The sequence below is a fragment of the Saimiri boliviensis genome, chromosome 8, assembly GCF_048565385.1.
Source record: "Saimiri boliviensis isolate mSaiBol1 chromosome 8, mSaiBol1.pri, whole genome shotgun sequence".
Taxonomy (NCBI): domain Eukaryota; kingdom Metazoa; phylum Chordata; class Mammalia; order Primates; family Cebidae; genus Saimiri; species Saimiri boliviensis.
In genome coordinates this window covers 52902627-52923206 of record NC_133456.1, presented here as the reverse complement: position 1 = coordinate 52923206, position 20580 = coordinate 52902627, and the positions used below count along the sequence as shown (strand labels likewise).

General features: G+C 41.7%; 1 protein-coding gene across 15 annotated transcripts in view; it reads left to right on the top strand.

Moving 5' to 3' along the window:
- CADPS (calcium dependent secretion activator) overlaps window positions 1-20580 on the top strand; it is a 473986-nt gene that overhangs the window by 192388 nt on the left and 261018 nt on the right. For all 15 annotated transcript variants that reach the window (XM_074404483.1, XM_074404482.1, XM_074404481.1 and 12 more), the window contains exon 4: window positions 18134-18214. In XM_074404483.1, coding sequence (XP_074260584.1) covers window positions 18134-18214 — 81 coding nt within the window. The remainder of the gene's footprint in view (window positions 1-18133; window positions 18215-20580) is intronic.

Here is a 20580-nt window from a genome sequence, read left to right as displayed (position 1 = left end):
CAGTCCATGGGAAATGTGTCAAGGGACAGAAGCAAGGAAGAAATAGGGAATGAAGAGAAAGACACAAATATATGAAGAGCTGCCAGACAGAGGAAGAGAGGAGCACATTTCACAAATAATTAGATGTGTGCGATGAGAGAAGAACGTCAAGGAGATGCTGAGGTTTCGGGCCTAAATGCCTGGAAGAGCCAAAGCCATTTATAGCAATAGGATATTCTACTTGAAGGCCAGCTTGGGGTAGGGTGGGCTGATGTGTTCATTTTATCTCTATGGTTTCATTGAATCCTCATACCAGCCCAAAGAGGGAGGCACTATGCTTATCCCCATTTTACAGAAAAGTAAATTAGCATTATAGACATGAAGCCACTTTTTCAAGCACAGAATTTCCAAATGGCTGACTCAGCTTGGCTCTTAGCCTCTGTCATAATATCTCACCTGGACAATTTCTGCATCTGCTCAACTTTTATTTTCCTTGCCTGCTCGCCATCTTCCACTCCCTCAAGAGTCATCCAGAACACAAACCTGATTATGGTATTCCTTTCCTCAATAACCTTTACTGGCTCCCCATTGCCTATAGAGGTACTTTTCCCTTTCTTAAAGCATGTAACAGTTTTCTTAAAGGGAAAGTTTATGGAAGGATCTTGATAGAATTTATAATTAATGTATCAATGATTCTGCACCCAGCAGTGGGCAAGTATGAGACAGCTTTATTTTTTTTCAGGTTTTACCTTCAGCATTGCTGTGCCAGAACTCCCTCTTCCATCTCCTAATGACTCCTTGTATAGACTTCTTAGCTTTCCAGTTGCTTTCAAAAACCCAGTCCCATTGACAATGTCAATTTTATATCAACTTAAAGCTCATCAGCTCCCTGCCTCTTTGTGACTAGTTTCTCCAGGGTCAATGCAGGGAGTTGGAAAGTCTTTGGCAGAGGAAAAGGCTAAGGTCATTTTACTTAATTGGGCTGGTGACTGCGACCTCCTCTCCAGTTATTTCACTACCTCTCCATCGGTCCCACTGTGTGATGGTAGCTAAGTGCTGGTGCTCTCATGAGAAACATGGATGAGTTACTTGGGAGCCCATCAGTGAGAGCCCCTACTCTTAGGAAGAGGTTCATCAGCTTCCTGTCTTCCAACCCACACATAAGCTCCCATCTCTGGGACATCATTCTAGAGTTTCCTGTAGCCAGGACTCCCTGGGCCAGTGTTCACTTCTAGGATGAAGCTCCAGCAAGATGGTTCTAGTTCAGCTGTAATACCTTCTTCAGTGTGCATTTGGCCTGAAAGAAACCCAAACAACCTTGCCACACCAAATAGTGGCAGTAGAAATAGAGCCACAAGTACCCGACTCAAACTGGCTATCTCCCTCCAATTCTTTGTGTATTAGATCTGCTAAACTAGACAGAAGGGCAGGTCAACCAGCTGGCTGCAAAGCAGACTTCCAACAGAACCATAAAAACAAGATGCTCACTCTTTTTTTCAGGAATCCCAATCTCTAAAGGTTATTTTCTTGAAGGGAAGCAGCAGGAAGCACCACAGGTGGGGTAAAGAAAAGCCACAGCAATCTCCTTTCTCGGGCTAATGCCTTGGGAACCCTGAGGGGTTTCTTTTTCTTTCTAACCAGTCCCTCCCCTCTCCTTTCAGTTTTCTTCTCATATACATCTGATGAGGCAAGTCATTGGAATGATGACTGGGGATAATAACACCAGGCTGGACACCTTTTAATAAGCTCTGGAGGGTATGAATATTCCACCAAAATTTATGTCTCCAATTCCTGAACAGCAGAAAGAATCTCATTCAACACCTGCTGCAGAAGCTTCCTTAAGTCCACAAGCTTTCTCTTTTGCAACTTTGTCCATATAAAAATTGTATGTAACAATATCCACGCATTTAGACTTAAAACATTTTTTAGCAGGGAAAGAATGCTATAAACCCGGGGCCCAGAAATCTCGATTTCTTCCTCACTTATCAGGGAAGAGAAACGGGCTTAAGATGTTCTTCTGTAAAATAAATTCATTGCAAGCTCTTTCTTCTATACAAGTGTGGTTTCTCATTCCAGTGGGGAAAAAAAAAATCCGGAGAAGCACAGATGTTAGAATCAGCATTAATTTTTTCCTTCCTTATGAAATAGTGACATTAGCAAACTTAAAAAGTTAACTAAAAATGGAGTTGAGTGAGAAAGGAGGGCAATATATTTTTCCTTACTGGAAAAGGAGTGGGGTTTTTTCCAGTTTTATCTTAAAGTGAAGTAAATAGATAGTATGATTGCCTTCTAGAAACCTCGTCATTGCTCCTACTTCTACTCCACCCCAGGTTTTCTGCCCCTCTTGTTCTGATTCTGTCCTGTGCAGCCTATCAGGCTTTTAAAGCAAAGAGTAGTGATTGTGTGTTTGCACGACCCTTTCCTTGCAAGCGACAGATTGGAGGTGTGGTTCGTGAGTGTGTGGGGCCCAGCATCCATGTGGCACGGTGAATGTTTCCAGTCACTCTCCTGCAGCTGTCTCCTTGAGCAAGAAGGCTTGCAACATAAATATGCATACAACAAAAGGGTCAGCAAGACCCCAGTAGTTGAACCCCTGTGTAAAGCATTACACACCTCCGTGAAATAAATTCTAAAGAAGAATTCTGAAAACACCTTTCTGGATTATTCGTGCAAACCTGGTGCCTTCTTGAACAAATTTCTTAACCACATATGAAATGTCAAAATTCTCATTCTTACGTCTTTTCTTCCTCAAATTATTTTAGATCTCAGCCCAGCCGGTAATACTGAGAAGGATTTAACAGCTAAAGGATTAATATTATGAGGTTAAGCCTCTATGTCAGTTTAGTAATGTTCTCTTTGCCCCCCATAATCAAATGTTGCCGGGGCAAACATCTTGCTTTCCCGAGGTCAGCATCTACAGCAGGGTTTCTCAGCCTCAGCACGAATGACATTTGGGGCCGGATAATTTCTTGTTGCAGGGGCTGGCCTGTGGATTGTATGGTGTTGAACAGCACCCCGGCCTCTACCCGCTAATGCCAGTGGCACCTCTCTCCCTCCGTTGTGACAACCAACAATGTCTCTAGACTTTACCAAAAGTCTTCTAGGGGCAAAATTGCTCCCCCTTCCCTACCCAGGTGAGAACTACTGACTTTTAGAGATCATAGAATTTTGTCAGAAAAATCCCAATCTGAGTTAGTGTCAAATCTAAACCTTGGTGGTGGTTTGTTTTTTATTTGTTTGGGTTTTTTTGTTTGTTTTTTGGTGCTAGTGGTGAAGAGGAAGGTGAAAAGACTGGTTAAGGAGAGACTCGATCCCTTTGTCTCACAAATTGTGGTGGCTAATGTCACAGTTGATGTTAACGACTGTTTCCTGAATTTCTGCAGCCCTGCTTCTCTGATAAGAAACTGAAGGTTACCATGAAATTAATCACTCTAGAGGGGTTTGCAGAGAGAGATATAGCTCCAGTCTTTGGCTGTTCTCCAGTGTCGGCCAGTATAAATTGCCAGTGCTTGTTGATTTAGAGATTAATTATTAATGATAAGGAAGCCTATGAATTTTTCAGAATTTCCTCCTCTTGGGGTATACGTCTGATTTCCTATCAGGAGCATAAGATCCCTTCCAACCCTTCCACATCAAAGCCCCAGGCTGTCACCCAGAGCGTTATCTTGTTCTGTGCAGGCTGGCTGCATATGTTGACTCTAAATTTTCTAATCAGCCATTTTCCAACTCAACTGCACATGTCAGGCTGTGGAGACAGAATCTATTAAGCACCGTCAGAAACCAGCAGGGACCTTGTGGCATCATGATTTGATATCTCTATGGCAGAATTTCACAATAAAAAATTCACAGGAGTACACAGTTCGCTGAAATGTCAGCAAAATTCTGCAGGACTTAAAAGGAGGTGAAACACCATCAACAACAACAATAATAATCTCTTAAACAGTCCTTTCAACTTCTGGAAGAATTTTCACATCTATTTACGTATCTGATTTTCCCCAAACCCTATGCTTTCAGATCACCCACTTATTTTTATGAAATAAAATGAATAAGTGGCTGATTTTATCATCCTTAATCAATTGAGTTGATGATAATGACCATTATGGGTTGAAGGATGAAAACATAGATAATTTTTCAATTTTAAAACATCACATAGTTCATCTTAGGATATCGAGAGTTCCGTGTTGCATGGAGGATAAAATATTTATAGGCAATCACTCAACAAATATACATGGAACACCTCTTTTGTGTCAGGTACTTGCTGAGATACTAACCTGAAAACCATTTGAGTTTCACTTCATCTTAAAGCCATGTCTCAAATTTTTTTTTTTCTACTCTCTTACCTTACAACACAACTGGAAGGCATCATTTTACAAATCAATTCCGTGTCTAGGAATGTTAGCATAAAAGGGCAGGGTATTGGCCTGCTATATATATTTGATATTGCTTTTTAAAAACACTGTTGCCATTGTACATTTACTTTTTTGTAAAAGTAAGTTCCTTTTGTAAAGGTGGTTATTTAAGGTTCCTGGATATGTTTTTGTTCCTCCTGAGATTTTACAGTAATTGTGGTAGGAGGACAGGCGGGATTTGCTATAATCACTGCAGAGTGTTTTCTCTGAAGACCCTAAAAAGCATTCTCTTAGCTTCTGCAAACATGAAAGGGCAACATAAGCAGATGAACTACCTAATCTTAAAAACAGTTTCACACAGGATGATCCTGGTGTCTGGATTACAAATGCAATTTCAAGAGATGAGAAGTCATCTGTCTTGATGTTGGTTTACCATTGAAAGTGTTTCTCAGGCTGGGAACTTGTAGGTACATTAGAAGTAAATTAGATTACGAGACCCTAGGGCCATCTTGATTTGAATTTCCCCAGTGCTGAATATGTGTATTGCAGTCAATATTGTTTTAATCTATATTGGTTAAAATACTGCTTATTTGCAGGTTTCTCTCTCAGAGATTACTAATTTCTTCCGCTTCTCTCCTCTAAGCCAAGGTCGTATTTGTCTTTCATAATGCAAATTAAATTATGTTACACTATGTTCACTTGAGTTGATTTAAACTCAAGTTAAGTTTAAATTCTGTGTAGAGGTTTCCACATAAGCCAGGTAAAATAAAGTATCAAGCAATTTCTAGATATTCAAATAGATTCTGTATTTTAAGCACTTTAACCGTAATCGATTATCTTTTTGGAGGCAGACACACTAATGCTTATGAAATATTTTGTGTATTTTTTTTTTTTCATTTTCTAACTTCCTTTGCAGTTAGGTTAGGGCCATATGATTAGTTTCAGCAAACTGGCTTTGAATCCTCCACGTTGTTTTTCCTGTCACATTGAGCCAGAAAGCCACATGTTGAGGTAGCAAGAGTCACAAAATGGTGGGGCTTCCATGTGCTTGGATCCCTGAGTGATTCTGTGGAAGACAGTCCCCCATAATTGGCGCCCAGTAAGTAGAATAAGCAAGAAATAAATGGTTATTGTGTTAAGCCACTGAGATTTCAGGGTTAATTTGTTACCGTGGAATGAATTAACCTGTTCTAATTAATTTGTTTTCCCTTTTCAGTTTATTTTTCAATATTTATTTTGTTGTCAGTACAACACATAATTATCCTTGCTTATGACTGACCTGGGATTATTGACCTCAACTTCATCAAACGTACAAAATATACTTCCAAATTCTTGAATATAGTGAGAGTAGGCATCTATATAGTCCAACTCATAAGAACTGTCTCACGTGTTAGAGTAGCTGATACCCTGATACCTTTGCACATTTGAACACAATGCAGTATATTATAAGCAGAACATATTTAATAAATGCCAATCGTGTAATTTGGGGAATTTTAGCTCATTCTTTTTCTCCCATCTGTTGGAGAATTTGGGCACTTACTCTTTTTAATACTACCTCCTCTTCTTAAACACAGATACTTTTAAAAGAACTAATTTAAAAATCTGCTTGGTTATGGATTTGGCATCGGGAACAAACTGTTCCTTTGACAGGTCTTAAGGTGAAACTCACCCTTTTTAAATATTTTTGACTTTGAACAATGGCAACCCTACAGTAGACATATTCTTCAGGGCAGGCAAAATGAGATAATGATGTAGGTGGATAGACTTATGAATAGCCCTTTTCCACCAGCTACTGTTTAATGATCAGCCTGGGACTGGAAATTAAGTACGTCTTATATTTGTGACATGTTGCTCAGAGGAAACAGTGATGCATGTGACAGTTCTCAAGTACCCTGGAAATTACACTTCCTTGCATAGTTTTAATTGACATGGGAAGCTCTGTGATTTATAGATCTCAATGTTTTCTACTACTTGAGAGCTTTCTTACGCAAATGCACACACACACACACACACACACACACACACACACGGCACACACACACCACTCACGTGCATGCACGTATACATTTGCTGAAGCCATAATTGCAGAAGCTGGAAAACTCAATTTCATTTTGACCTTGTGAGTTATTTTATACTATGCTATCAGTGTTTGAAAATAAGGTTCACTTCTCCTTAAAATAAAGAGCAGGTATTTTTTAGCAAAAGCATTCGATTTCATTAGAGATATTTTAAACATCACTGGATGTTTTTCTGGACTTCCTGTGGAGCGCATTATTTTTGCCATTTGTAGAGTGATTTTTACCATGACTTGATGCTGCTTAAAGAGCAGAATTATTTAACAGTACAAAAAGGCATTTTATTTCCTATAATGTTCATGTCAAAATCTCTAGAGAATATAATCACTTCTGGCTTGTTTTGAAAAAGTGACCATTTCCCCAAATCAGCTGCCCAAACTAAATTTCAGAAATTAGTAAAAACTAAATTCAAAACCTATTGGCAATGAAAATAACCACTTATGTGCAATGTTTTACTAGTTTTGAAAAAAATAACTTTTTGTTGAAAGAATTCGGAAAGTTACCAAGTTCTGTATTTATCTTGCTTTCATAGCTCATAGCATAATGCCTAAAACAAGGGAAGTGTTCAGTGAATATTTTTAAATGGTGAGTTGAATACTAATATTTCCAATTTCCAGATGAGGAAGCAGGGACTCACAGAGTTTAATTGGTTCATATCGCTATTATTCACAACAGTTCAGTCAGTTATTCTCTATCCTTTCTGCACTTAAATACTTTCATTTATTCATTCAACAGAATTTAACAAGTTTAAATCATTTGCATTCAGATTTCTATTTAGGTCATGATTTGAGCACCTATTAAGTGTCAGATACCACACGAAGTGCCTGGAAAAACATCTCATTAACTTCCCAAAACATCCCTGCCACATAGATGTTATTATATATCTATCTCAAATTTAATTGTGCAAATATTTCTCACTCCCATACCACGCATCAGTCTCTGGAGATTTTTATAATGAGCAAGACAAGACAAGCTCTTTGCCCTGAAGGCACTTACAGTCTTGCACAGAACATGCCAAGAAGCAGATCACACAAATGTGATGGGAATGATCAAAGAGGAGGCTTGCGATGTTAGGGAGGCCTAGATGAGGTGACCTTGGCTGAGACCAAGAAGGTCCCTAAGGTAGCAATATTGAGGCTGGACTTTGGGTTAATGATTTAGCATTAACCAGACAAAGATGACACGGGACTGGGTGCAGGGGCTCACACCTGTAATCCCAGCACTAGGAAGCTCATGTGGGAGTATGAGGCCAGGAGTTCAAGACCAGCCTGGGCAATGTAGCATGACCTCGTCTCTACAAAAAAGTACAAAAATCAGCTGGACATGATGATGATGCCTGTAGTCCCAGCTAGTCAAGAGGCTGAGGTAGAAGGATCACTTCAGTGCAGGAGGTCAAGGCTGCAGTGAGCTATAATCTCAACACTGCATTCCCACCTAGGCAACAAAGAAAGACCCTGTCTTGGCGGGGGGGGGGGGGGGAAATGGTGACAGAGGAGGAAAGAGAACTCACATTGATCAGGGGCCAAGCAAGGGTATGTCACATTTGCAAATCTAGAAATACAGAGTGGCCTGAGCCTAGAGAACAAGACAGAGTGGTGGGAGATGAGGCTGGAAAGCTGTGCAGGAGGCAGATGGCAAAAGCTCTCAAAGCTTTGATAAGGATCTCAGACTCCTACTGCCAAGGGAAATGGAATGCTATTGACAGGTCCTAAGCAGAAGAGTAACATGAGAAAATGCACGTTCCAGAAAGATGAGCAGCCTGCCTTGCAGAGCATGAGTTAGATCCTTGCTCCATGGTATGTGGTTCACAGCATCAGCACCACCCAGGAGATGTTTAGAAGAATGAATTCTTGGGTGTCACCCCAGGCCTACTGAATCAAAACTCTCCACAGGTGAGACCCAGCACTCTGTGTTTCAGCAAATTTTCTGGTTGATTTTTATGGGCACCAAAGTTTGAGAACCACTGGATTTTGATAGATGTTCTCAATCTTGGCTATACATTGGAGAGTTTAAAAAAAAAAAAAAAAAAAAAAAAAAAAAAAAAAAAAAAACTGTTGCCTGGGCCCCAGTCCAGAATATCACATTTATTTTGTCTGGGTGTGCAGCCTCAACATTAGGATTTCCTTTTATCTCTCTCTAGGGATTCAAATATGCAGCCAGGTTGGAGAACTGCTGTGTGTCAGAGGGAAGCAAGAGAGGATGAAGGTGAAATCAATGGTTGAGGATGGAGATGATGACAGCCTGGCTTAGGGAAGTGGATACACAGCATGGATGGATTCAAGAGATATTTAGGAGGTAACTGCACAGCTAGGAAGGGATAGATCAGGCCTAGCCCCCTGCATTTTTCTTCACAAAACCACCTGTTTCCTCTATACCCTGGGCTTCAGCTGCCACACTCACTCAGAAAGAAAATACCCATTCTCTTCTTTGAATGGCTTCAGGATCGTGCAGATGAAATGGATGATCTCCCAGCCCCAGCTATAAAGATCATAAAATAATCCATTAAAAAAACACAGCTATCTCTTCTATGCTGGATAGAAACATAGTCTCTGGCCTCAGCAGTACTAAATTATAGCCTTAACCTTGCAAACCCTCATATTCAAGACATCATGCTAAGTGCTTTATGAGTACCGTCTTCTTCATTTTCATAACAAGCCTCTGCTGTTGGCTTTGTTACTGTTAGGACTCCCACTTTGCAAATAAGGCCACAGACAGAGCTTAGTATATTTTCCAATGTCACAGAGCTGGAAAGTGTCAGAGCAAGGATTTGAAGCCAGATCTGACTGTTGCCAGCTCCTGGGTCCCTGACTACCATGTGCTGTGGCTGCTTTAGTGTGGAAGAGAGAGCTAAGGAACAGGGCACATAGAAAGCTTGTAAATTCCTGTAAAAGCAGGTTGATGCCTGGCTAAAGTAATCAAGGGGGACTTCTTGAAGAAAGACCTGAAGCCAAATGCTGAATGATACAGCAGACTTGAAATGGTAGAAAGAAGAGGGGAGGTCATTTCAGGACTGCGCGGAAATGGGGAAAGACTGGTTGAGCACTACGGGATCATAAAGAACTAGATTGGTTTTCTGTTTGGGTTTTTTTAAATGTATTTATTTGCTGCTTGCTCAGAAAATTGCTGCATTTGGAGCTCTTGGGTTATATTTACTGCACTGCCAGAAGCCAGCAAAGACATAAAAACCAGTGACTCAAACGCAGGCAGGGTTCTCATAGGCTGGCAAAACCTGGGAGCTAAACCCTGCATTTTGCAATCAAGGAGAAGTACATCCTTCAGAATGGAAACTTTGACCTACCCAAGGTCTTCTCTTGGAGAGGAAATTAGGCATGATAAAGAAAGACACAAACGATCTTATTTTAACTCGTCCACAAATTAGGTAGTATCATCTCCTTGGATGACTTTTTATAAAAACAGAATGTAATTGACTGTGCATGGGAGACCAAACTCCATGTTCCTTCTACAAATAACCCTGAAACAGAGCCCTCAGTAGACTCAGATGAATGACAAGGCTGCAGATTTCATCAGATTCTCCTCTAGTTTATAATAGTTACTTATACCTACAATGTGTTGAACCCCTGCTGTCTGAGAATATTGGTTATCATTGTTAAAATACTCCTTTGAGGTTATTATTTTAGTGCTGCAGCTATAGATGCTCAGAGAAGTTGAGTGTCTGGCCCTGATCACACAGTGAGCATGTGTCACTGGCTGCATTAGATCTCAGGGTTTTCTGATTCTGAAATCCATGGGTTGTTTTTTTTTTTTTTTTCCTAAGGATTACCCCCCTCTATCTAGAGCTAATCATCTCTGGATTTTTAACCTTTTAAAGCTTGGATTCTTATCCATAAGGGGAGGAAATCTGTTATACTTCTTTAAGTGCTGCAGAATCAGAATTTTTGTAAGGGAGAATACATGCAGGCTGTGGAATGCCAAGGACTAATAGCTGCTAAGATGTACTGAAGGTGACTGCATGCCAAGCACTCTGCTAATTGTCATACACAGTACACATCTGTTTTGTTCAATCTCTTATCAATCCCCTGAGGTAGATATTATCATTACTGTTCCCATTTTAGAGTTAAAAGAGTTGAAAAAAATAACATCTTTGGCTCAGAGAAGTCCAATCACTCGCCTAGGATTGCTCAGGTTTAAAGTGGAAAGGCAAGGATTTGAACCTGGACAGTTGGGGGGCGGGGAGGGGGCACCTGCTGACCGTGTTCTATAAGCTCTACATTAAAGGTGGCTGCACAAGAGACAAGCTTTAGGAGATGAGAGGAAGGAATTTGAATGCAGCAGCCAGGTCTTGAATGCTGCAATACAGCTACAGTCCAAAGTCCAGTGCAGTCTTGAGGCAGGAGCTTGGGCACCCCCATCCCCTGGTTGGGAACTGACGCTGTCCCAGCTGTAACTTTCCAGACTGCAGTGCACCAGGAAGGCAGCATTTGCTGGAGCAGCTTGTCTCTGAAGGAGGATAAAAAAACATGGGGCTGTGAGGAAAGGAGGGCCCTGCCAGCTGATGGGGAGGTGCCTCCACCCTCCTCTGCAGTAGCTCTTAGAAGCCTCCATCTCAGACGTTAATCCCTGGGAACCCAGGGGACATGCCGGGAAGTAAAGAGAAAACAAAATGAACAGATTGAGCTAAACCCAGGTCAGCAGGTGGCTTGCACCACAGCTGCTTATAGAGACCCTCTCTCCATCCCCAACGTCTAGAATCAAGAAAGCTATAATCAGGAAAGAGACTGGTTACAGGCCAGCAAAGTTGTCTTTTCCGATTTCTGCAGATAGAATGGCACTTGCTGGAACACAGCCATTAGGCAGCGAGACAGAGCAAACTAGAAGTTAGCTGACTGGGAGTTTGGTCCCAGCCCTCCCTGATCATTGTGTGTCAGTAGCTCATTCTTCCTTTTTGGGGTCACAGCTGATTAACTCCGTCCTGTATCCAGTCAGGCAGTCATTTTATTCATCTGCCAGGCATTTACTTAGAGCCCACTCTGTATTTGCCACTGAAGCACCTACATAAGTAGGTGTCAGGGATGCAGCAGTGAGCAGAGTCACACCCAGCCCTGACCTCGTGGAGCTTACAGCCTAGTAGGCAAACATCAACTCACATACATACATGTAAGTTATATAATGATATCTCTTAAGAAGTGAAAGGTACGTCATTGTCAGGAGAGACAGGAGAAATTCACGGATCTGGAGAGCAGAACAGAGTTGCTGCAAAGCTGAAAGATGAAGGATAGGATAAGAAAGGGTTACACCAGTCAAGGGAGAGATAAGGAAGCATGCTCCAGGCATGAGGAACAGCCTGTGCAAAAACCTGGCAGCAGAAGAAAGCTAGCCCTCCCAAAAGCCTGAATGAAGTATTCAGTGGAACACACTGAGGGAGGATGTGGTGCCCAGCAAAGCTGCAGTGCTTGGCAGGGGCCACATACCCAGTCTGAGGTTGCTGCATTATCCCTGAAACTGCTTCCAGCCACAGTCTGGATCACTGTCACTATTCCTGAGGCTGAAGTTGGTTCATTTACTCTAAGGCTGAGAACGATAGATTTTTCCAGAAAGTAGAACCATTATTCAAATAAGGCATAAAGTAATCCGCCTATTTCTGTTTACATTTTCTGTGTATTTGAATCACATCCTTTCTTTGCTTGACCAAAGACTGCCTCTTGGCAGCGACACTGATGACTTTGGAAGAGTCGAGAGTTGAAGTTGCCTCCTTATCATCGTTAGCTCGCAAGCACCAAAGAATTCAGGCATCCCCGGGGGAAGCTGGTACCCAAGGATGTCTCCCAGGCACACCGTCAAGGCCGATTCTCCAAGGCCTCTGAAGCTAAGGAGGAGGCTCCAAGTCCAGGCCCTGTGACAATTTCTTCATCACCCTAGAGGTCAGATAGGGCATTCCCCGGTGTGAATTCTTTTCTGCTGACATATAGACCTATATTTGCATAGTGGGATTGCTTCCCCTTTGTCTCCACCCCCACCCCCTATCCCCAAAATTCTGTCTGCAGACATGAGAAAAGTGAAGTACACAGGAAAATCGCCTGGGTGAGCACATCCCAGAATGTCTTCCTGGGAACACGTAGTCAGATGTGTTTCGGAACGTGGGGCTGCCTGAGGTTGCCTTGGTGTGGGATTTCTTGATCCATGTGTGTTGTGGCTCTCCAGGAATGGGATAGAGTGAGCAGAGTTTCCAGTTTTTATTTAACCACAGAATCTTTTCTCATCCAGGATCTAGAGGAACTGCGGGACTGATATTCCGTAGAATACAACTTTGGGAAGTACCAGTCTAGGCTTTTCAGAGAATCCTGCAACATAATAGCTGAAAGCTTGTCATTTCTCTCAGATGAACAGATTGTGCATAGAAAGGTCACAACTTTGGCTCAAGATCCCGCAGAAAAGCCAAACTGAGGATCAGAACACAGATTACTAACACCCGTTCCAAGATCCCAGGCTTCCTCACCCTGGTCTGATTTCTCTCATAAATTATAAAGGCAAGGAGGAGAATTAAAATCTGGTGACTGCCCATTCTAAAATAGGGATAACTCTATAAACTTTGCTAAACTGTAGGAGCTCTGTGTTCCAGCACCTACCTCACTGGCTGCTTTAGATGTACATCATCTGACTTAATCCTCATCATATGCCAGGGTAGGTATCTTATCCCAGTTTTACAGATAAGGAAATGGAGGCTCAGAAAGGTTCAATTGCTTGTTCAATCCCTGTCAGTAAGAAAACTGCAAAGTCAAGATTGGACCTGAGTCAGTCTGACTTCCATTGGACAATGCAGCACATTTTGTCCTTTGTCATTTTGTCCTTTCAAGGAGCTATGCAATATAAAAATGATGTCCACTCTGCAGGTGAGGAAACCGAGGCATGGTGGGGTTAAGAAACTTGACAAGGTTGCAGCACAGCCAAAGAGTAGGGTAGATGGGTGCAGCTTCACTCTGCTGTATCTCAAGTCTGTGTTTAAATCAGCCCTATAATGATAGGCTAGTTTTCATCTCTGCATTGACAGAAGGAGTACCACCCACGAGCTAGAGACAATCACCTCTGGTGGGCTTGAACTGATGGCTCAGGCAATACCTGTCTATACTTATGCAGTGCTGGGCTTAGTTCTCCATTACTTTAAAGGAAAAGCCAGAGGAAATACTTCCCTCTGCTTGACTGACAAGTCAAAACAACCACACAGCCTCTGCTTGGCCTCTGCTTGGCCTCTGCTAGTAGGAGATTATTTGTCTAATTAGGTAAAGAACCTTTAGGCACATGTACATTTTTGAACCCTAATGAGCTGTCAACCTGAAAGGCTTGCCCTTGGCTCGGTTCTCCAGCTGATCTTTCCTTTCCTCAGTGGAAAAGACCAGCGCAATAAACAGAACCTCGTTTCCATGGAAGCGCACTCACTGGCTTTTCCTTTCCAGTCCTTGAAAAGGTAATTTACTTGATTTCTCTTTATATTTTGGGATTTCTTACAGTGGAGCTGTCAAGCTCCTCACTTGAGGATGGCCTTCTCTATCACACCAAGCTATTTTAGGGAGCTTCAGTGGCATTTCACTTTTCATCTTCTCTTCAGATCATTAGCTATCAGGCAGCAGTGGCCACCTTCTGGTCACTCCTGCTAATTAAAGTCTAACAGAGCAAGGGGTCTCAACCCCAGGGAAAGTGGGAGACCCAAAAAGCCAGGGGAATTTGTCAAGAGATGGGAGCCTCTGATCACATCATCTCTGCTGCACAGACTGTCAGACCGAGACCCCACATCCACGCCAGTGAGGAACACGGTCCCATCTGGCAACTTCTCTTCTGAACCTTTGACGCCCCATTGTGGCCCATGTCAGAAATGCAGCCAACATGGACTGCTCTAAAACGGTAACACAGGGAACAGCAGCCACCATTCATGAGGGTTTGCTGCATGCCAAGCTGTGGGCTGAACAGTTTATATCTGTTGTCTCCGTTGAGTCTCATGACAACCTCAGGTCACATTAATTAACCTGATTATTTGGATGAGAAGAGCTGGAACACAGAGAGGTTAAGTCACTTGCCCAAGGTCACACAGCTACTAAGTGGCACGGCCAGGAGAAGGACACACTCATTGCTATTATTTCTTAGGGAAGAATCCAGCACTGCTACAACTCCCCCAAAATAAATCAATCTTGACAAGTGACAAAAGGTTGACATTTCTCTGCCCCCAGTGGTGGATTTATGGATCAAACTAGCCCGTGTCTACCAGGAACAAAGTGGGGTTGCTGAACTAATTAACCATCAGGATTGATTAGAAAACCAAACCAGGCACTTAAGTATGAAACCAACATAATGCAGAGCAGAAGAATTCCAGTTTGAGGCAGAGCAGACTTGGTTTCAGATGGCTACTACCACTTCACTAGCTGTGTGATTTGGGTAATGTTCCTCTACCTTATCAAGACTTAGTTTTCTCATCTGTAAAATGGAGGTAATGATACCAACCTCACAAAGTTGTTGTTTCACATTTGGAATTTTCCATACTGCTCTGTGGAACGTGTGACTTTTGGTGGATAATCGTGTAAAAGACAAGGTTAAATGCAGTTAAAAAGAATTATTTACTATAGAATTTCCGAAAGTCTTGATTATGCTGACGTATTTCAGATTTTCAAGAGGAATTCTCATTTCCTTACCCCAGAATCCTTTTTCCTGTGGGAATGCACGTTAGTCTCTGTTTCTTGAGACCCTTTAGAAAAGGCTGTAAAACAGGTCATAAGGTATTTAGTGTTTGGTACAGCCATCAATAAATGCTAATCCCCTCTTCTTTATACCCACATCATGCCTGTTCTTGCTGGATTTCAGTTCCATGGGGTCAGGGACTAGGTCTGTCTTGTTCCTTTCTTATTCGAGTATCCTGACATATCAAGACATGATCTAAAAATTTAAAGAATGAATCAGTTAGTGAACTAATGAATAAAAGAATTGAGTTTAATGTAAACCTTGCCTACTCATCTTCATTGCCAGCATTTTCTGCTGTTTCCAGTTGCTTTTTTTTTTTTTTTTTTTTTTTTTTTTTGAGACGGAGTTTACCCAGGCTGGAGTGCAATGGCGCGATCTCGGCTCACCGCAACCTCCGCCTCCTGGGTTCAAGCAATTCTCCTGCCTCAGCCTCCTGTGTAGCTGGGACTACAGGCGCACGCCACCATGCCCAGCTAATTTTTTTTGTATTTTTAGTTGAGACAGGGTTTCACCATTTTGACCAGGATGGTCTCGATCTCTTAACCTCGTGATCTACCCTCCTTGGCCTCCCAAAGTGCTGGGATTATAGGCGTGAGCCACCACGCCCAGCCTTCCAGTTGCATTCTATGAAGTCAGTGGGAAAACTCAAATGCCTCTGGAAACTTTAGTAATGGAGCTGATTCTGTTGAGCTGTATTTTCCCTCCTCTGTTTTAAGCTGCATGAGCTCTGCGTCTTCTGACAAAAATCTCCTAACCAAATCATTTAGCTGTTAACCAACTTTAGCCAATAACCAAATCATTTTGCTGCTACCTGATGAAGCAGTCAAATGTTTCATTTGCTTATGTATTTTGAACAAAACATTTCTGAGTGTTCCCAGTAGATTTGCACTTGGAGCTAAAGAACTCTTGGACTTCCCAAGGGAATGAAAGAAAAGCAGCTCACTGGAGCCTAAAAACAGCACTGAGGATGCTGTATTTCCCACGATTTGTGTGTCTGTTAAGAAGTGGTTACTGGGATGGATCTCTGGTCAGTCATGTGACTGCTTTTGGGTGGTGTGCTTTACGTTTGTTTAAAATACAATTTCCAACTCATGTTCTATGAGCATTATGCAAAAATAAAAATTAGTTTCAGTTTAAAAACAGTTGAGTGTTGGGACCGGGCACGGTGACTCATGTCTGTAATCCCAGCACTTTGGGAGACTGAGGCGGGTGGATCATGAGGTCAGGAGTTCCCAGGCCAGCCTGGCTGACCTGGCGAAACCTGATACCCCGTCTCTAGTAAAAATACAAAAATTAGCCGGGTGCGATGGCAGCCATCTATAATCCCAGCTACTTGGGAGGCTGAGGCAGGAGAATTACTTCAACCCAAGAGGCAGAGGTTACAGTGAGCCGAGATTGTGCCACTGGACTCTGGCCTGGGAAAGAGAGTAAGACTCAGTCTCAGGGGGAAAAAAAAATAGTTGAGTTAAAGTCTAACAAATTTTCTTACTGCAGAGCTTCTCAAAGACTTTGAAACAGAACACCCTTTGGAAAATGCTGCCTTAGAATACTTAGCCAAATGTTACAATCCAGTTTTTATGATCTAAGAAATTGTCCTTCTCCCAAACTCTGGAAACGGGAAGATAAAGTGATGCTGCTTCTTGAACAGGGTGATTAAAATGTACAGTATAAATCCAAATTGATTTTTAATGTGTTTTATAAGATAAACCAAAGAAGATTAATTATGATGCTTCAAAAGTATAACCATACATTTTCTTGTGTTATTCTTTATATCATATTCCAAATGACTTATTTGCTATATCATTTCAAGGCATAGGTGAGAATCTTTTTTTTTTTTGTAGGCAAGGAACTTAAAACTTTCTTCTAAAACTAATTTTAGAAGAAAGGGACTTAGAAAACACATTTTTCTTATGCTACTTTTTGTTGTGAATTAATATATGCTGAAAAGAGGAATAAAATTCATTTTATTTGAATGCCACTGTTCCTTAGTAAACTTTTCTGTGAATAAAATATAACTTGCTGAATAAGCAGACCCAATACAGCTTGAAAGACAGTGCTAGTGTTTCTTGGAAATAATAGTTTCAACTCAAGAAATGGAAATGAGCAACTATAGCCTGCCACCTATTGTAAATAAAACTTTATTAGAATACAGTGGGTCTCATTCACTTACAGCCTTTACATTCACTTATATATTATCTTCACTTACATATTGTCTAGCACTGTTTTCACCTGCAAGGGAGGAGTTGATTTATTGCAATATAGATCTTGTGGCTCTCAAAGCCTAAAGTTTTGAATTTAGGGTCCTTTACAGAAATGTTTGCTAGTCCTTTCAAAGAGTACAGAAAGATGTGAAAGGTTGAAGACTACATAACTGAACCCTTTTTCTTTAGATAGAAAAAAACTGAAAACAGATAAGTTAGGGAATTGTCCAGGCTTATTTATGCTTGGCTGTTTTGATCTTTATATCCTAATAGCTCTCATCATCAGGGAAGACAGGGATAGATTTCAACTTAGATATCAACACCAGCTGATTGGAAGTAGCCATCCGGAGAGCTGGTTGAGGTCTCAGGGTTCAAAGAGAAGGAATGCAATGGCATTAATCTTCCATGGTCCAGAGGTGGAGAGCAGCTGGACACGTGCCATGTGTGCACTGGGGATATGTACTGTGTCTGCTCCTGACATTTCTAATAGTTATATTGCCATCTTCTTCTTTGTACATCTGCCACGTAAGCACTTTCTTCATAGGGCCAAAAAGAAGCGTGCATTGGGTCCTCATTAGAAACACTGCTACCTAGCAGTTCAGAAGAGATTGATGGTTCTTGGGCAAGGTCATTCAAATGCCTGTCTTAGCAACTGCCTGCCACGTCTTGCTCTGCCTAGAAGAATTAACTTGGGATTTCGCTCAAACTGGATGTGTCGGTTACAAGAATCTATCTTTGGTGAAATACGTCCATGGAGCACAGTGTGGGGGGTGTAAAATGGAATCTCACAAGTTTATTGGCTTTTGTGACCCAAACTGAAAGTCTCAATGTCTGTGCTTTTGTGCAGCTGGACAATCCAGATGAGCAAGCAGCCCAGATCAGACGAGAGCTGGATGGACGTCTCCAAATGGCAGACCAAATAGCCAGGGTAAGGAAACATGGGGGATGTTTGCTGGGGCCCAGGCCAAAGTCCCACTCAGGGAGCGCACTGATTATTGAGAGCCTCTAAAGGATAAAGCTGAGAGGCAGAGGAGGGAAGATGAGGACAATTATCCTCATTGGGCCCTCAGCCCACCTCTCTCAAGGCAAGCTCTCCCAGAGATGCCTCATGCATTTCCTATGCTCCAGTGAATACCCAAGCTCAGACCTCCAGCCTTCCTTCTGAGTTCCAGACTCATAGCTCCAACAGTCTACTGAACATTTCCACTTAGACATTTTCCTGGCATTTCAGGTTGAATGCATTCAAAATCCGGCTCCTTGTCTTCTTCCTCCCACCCTGCACACATAACTGTATTTTCTCCTCTTTTTGTGTTCTATATCCAATTGCTGTGGATGAAACCTTCTAGCCGTTGTCAATTTCTTTTTCCTCCCTGCTATGCTCTACACTCAGTCAGCCGCCAGCCTCCCATGACTGCCCTCTAAATGTGGGTCAGAGATCTCTTGACGGTTTTTCACCCGTACTCCTGGTGCTTTGATATAGACCCTCATCTTCAGCACCCGAATATTACAATAGCCTCCTAATGGGTATCCCTGGCTCCAATTCCCCCATTTTCTATCCATCCTGCATGTAGTTGCCATACTAAAACTCATACATAAACATCTCAGAACAGAGCCTCAAAATCCTTCAATAGAGTCCTTCATTGCTCCCAGGACAAAATCTAACTTCTTTAGAATGATATTCAAGATTCTTAGCCAACAGACTCTACCCTTTCTTTTTAGCCTCACCTCACACAACTTTCCCACCAGAGATCTCCAGTCCAACTACAGAGAATGTCTCCTTCTGAATATACCAGGCCCTTTCCAGGGTCGATGTCTTCATATGCACTGATGTCTCAACCTGGAATGACCTTTCTTCTCCCCTCCACTTAGCAAACTCAGCTATTCAGCCTTTAGCACCTGATTTAAAACATCTTCTCTAAGAGCTTAGCAGTCAGTCCTTTCCACCTTTGTGTTTTCATCAGACTGCATATCAACCTTTATTATAACAGCTTGTTGAATGGTGATCATTTGTTTACGTGTCTGAGTCTCCCAGTAGATAGAACTCCTCAAGGGTTGAGGTTATGTCTTACTGTTTACAACTACAGTTAATTTTTATCTACCATTATTGCTATCCCTGCCATCTGTAATATTATTAATAGTAGTCATGCCAGTCAGATTTGTTGAGTGCTGATTCTGTTCTCCATGCTAAATGTTTCACATGTATCAACGCAGTCAATCCTCAGAACAGCCCTCCAAGGATATTGCAGTTATCATTCTTAGTTTAGAGATGGGGAAGTCAAGGTTGAACCTGCTGGGCACCAGCAAAGAGGCTGTGCCACACGCTCAGCTCAAGTCTGTCTAAATATCAGGGCTAGCACCAGGCTGAGGCACTTAACCTCAGGTACAAAATTTCAGTGGGCTTCCAGTAATCAAAATAAACATTATTTTAGTAAGGTATTTTAAAATTACAATTAACACCAAAAAAATCCATGAAGAATAAAATAGAAAAATGTTAAATAGCAACAGGCTCCTGCTGATTCCTACTTTATTCACAGACCCTGTGTGCATATGATGGTGGGGGTTATTAGAAACAGCAGGGTGGGCAAAGGGTAGAGCTTTTCTCTTTATGGGGAGTGGTGTCCCAGGACTTGGACATATAGAAAGGATCCTACTGGAGGAAAAGCCAGAGAGATTCCAAGAAGCATCAAAACCCCTCTGAGCTGAAGCACTTTGACTGACATGTTTTGCATCTTGCTTCTGGACATCTTTAAAGTTAATAGTCAAGTCAGCCTGGTGGCTAAAAATAGTATGCGTTTATGGATTTGGCTAGAGGTATTATAAAAGGTTCTGTTTTAAGGTCCCACTTAATGTGAGAATAAACATTAAGAAGGCTTTAGAATTTACTTCTGTAAAAATGTTTCCTACTGGTAGATTATCCAGAAAATGAAGGTCATTTGACCTATCCATCTGCCTTTTAGGCAACAAGTATATCCCCAACTAATAAGTATTCATCCATCTAAATAAAAATCAAACACACACACACACACACACACACACACACACACACACAGACACAGACACACACACCGTCAGAAACAAGCTCATGGCGCCTTTAATTTAGTTGGTTTGTTTACTTTAAGGCTTAACAAGATAATTTAAGAAATTGGTGTTAGGCTAATTTTAATTTTTAATAGACCCTAGATGAACAATTGGTATAAATGAGCTAAGATGCTCATCTCTGAATGGTAAATCAAAGAAGTCTCTTCCCCAACCCCCACCACTAAATATTCTAAAGCTAAATTAGATATTATTAAC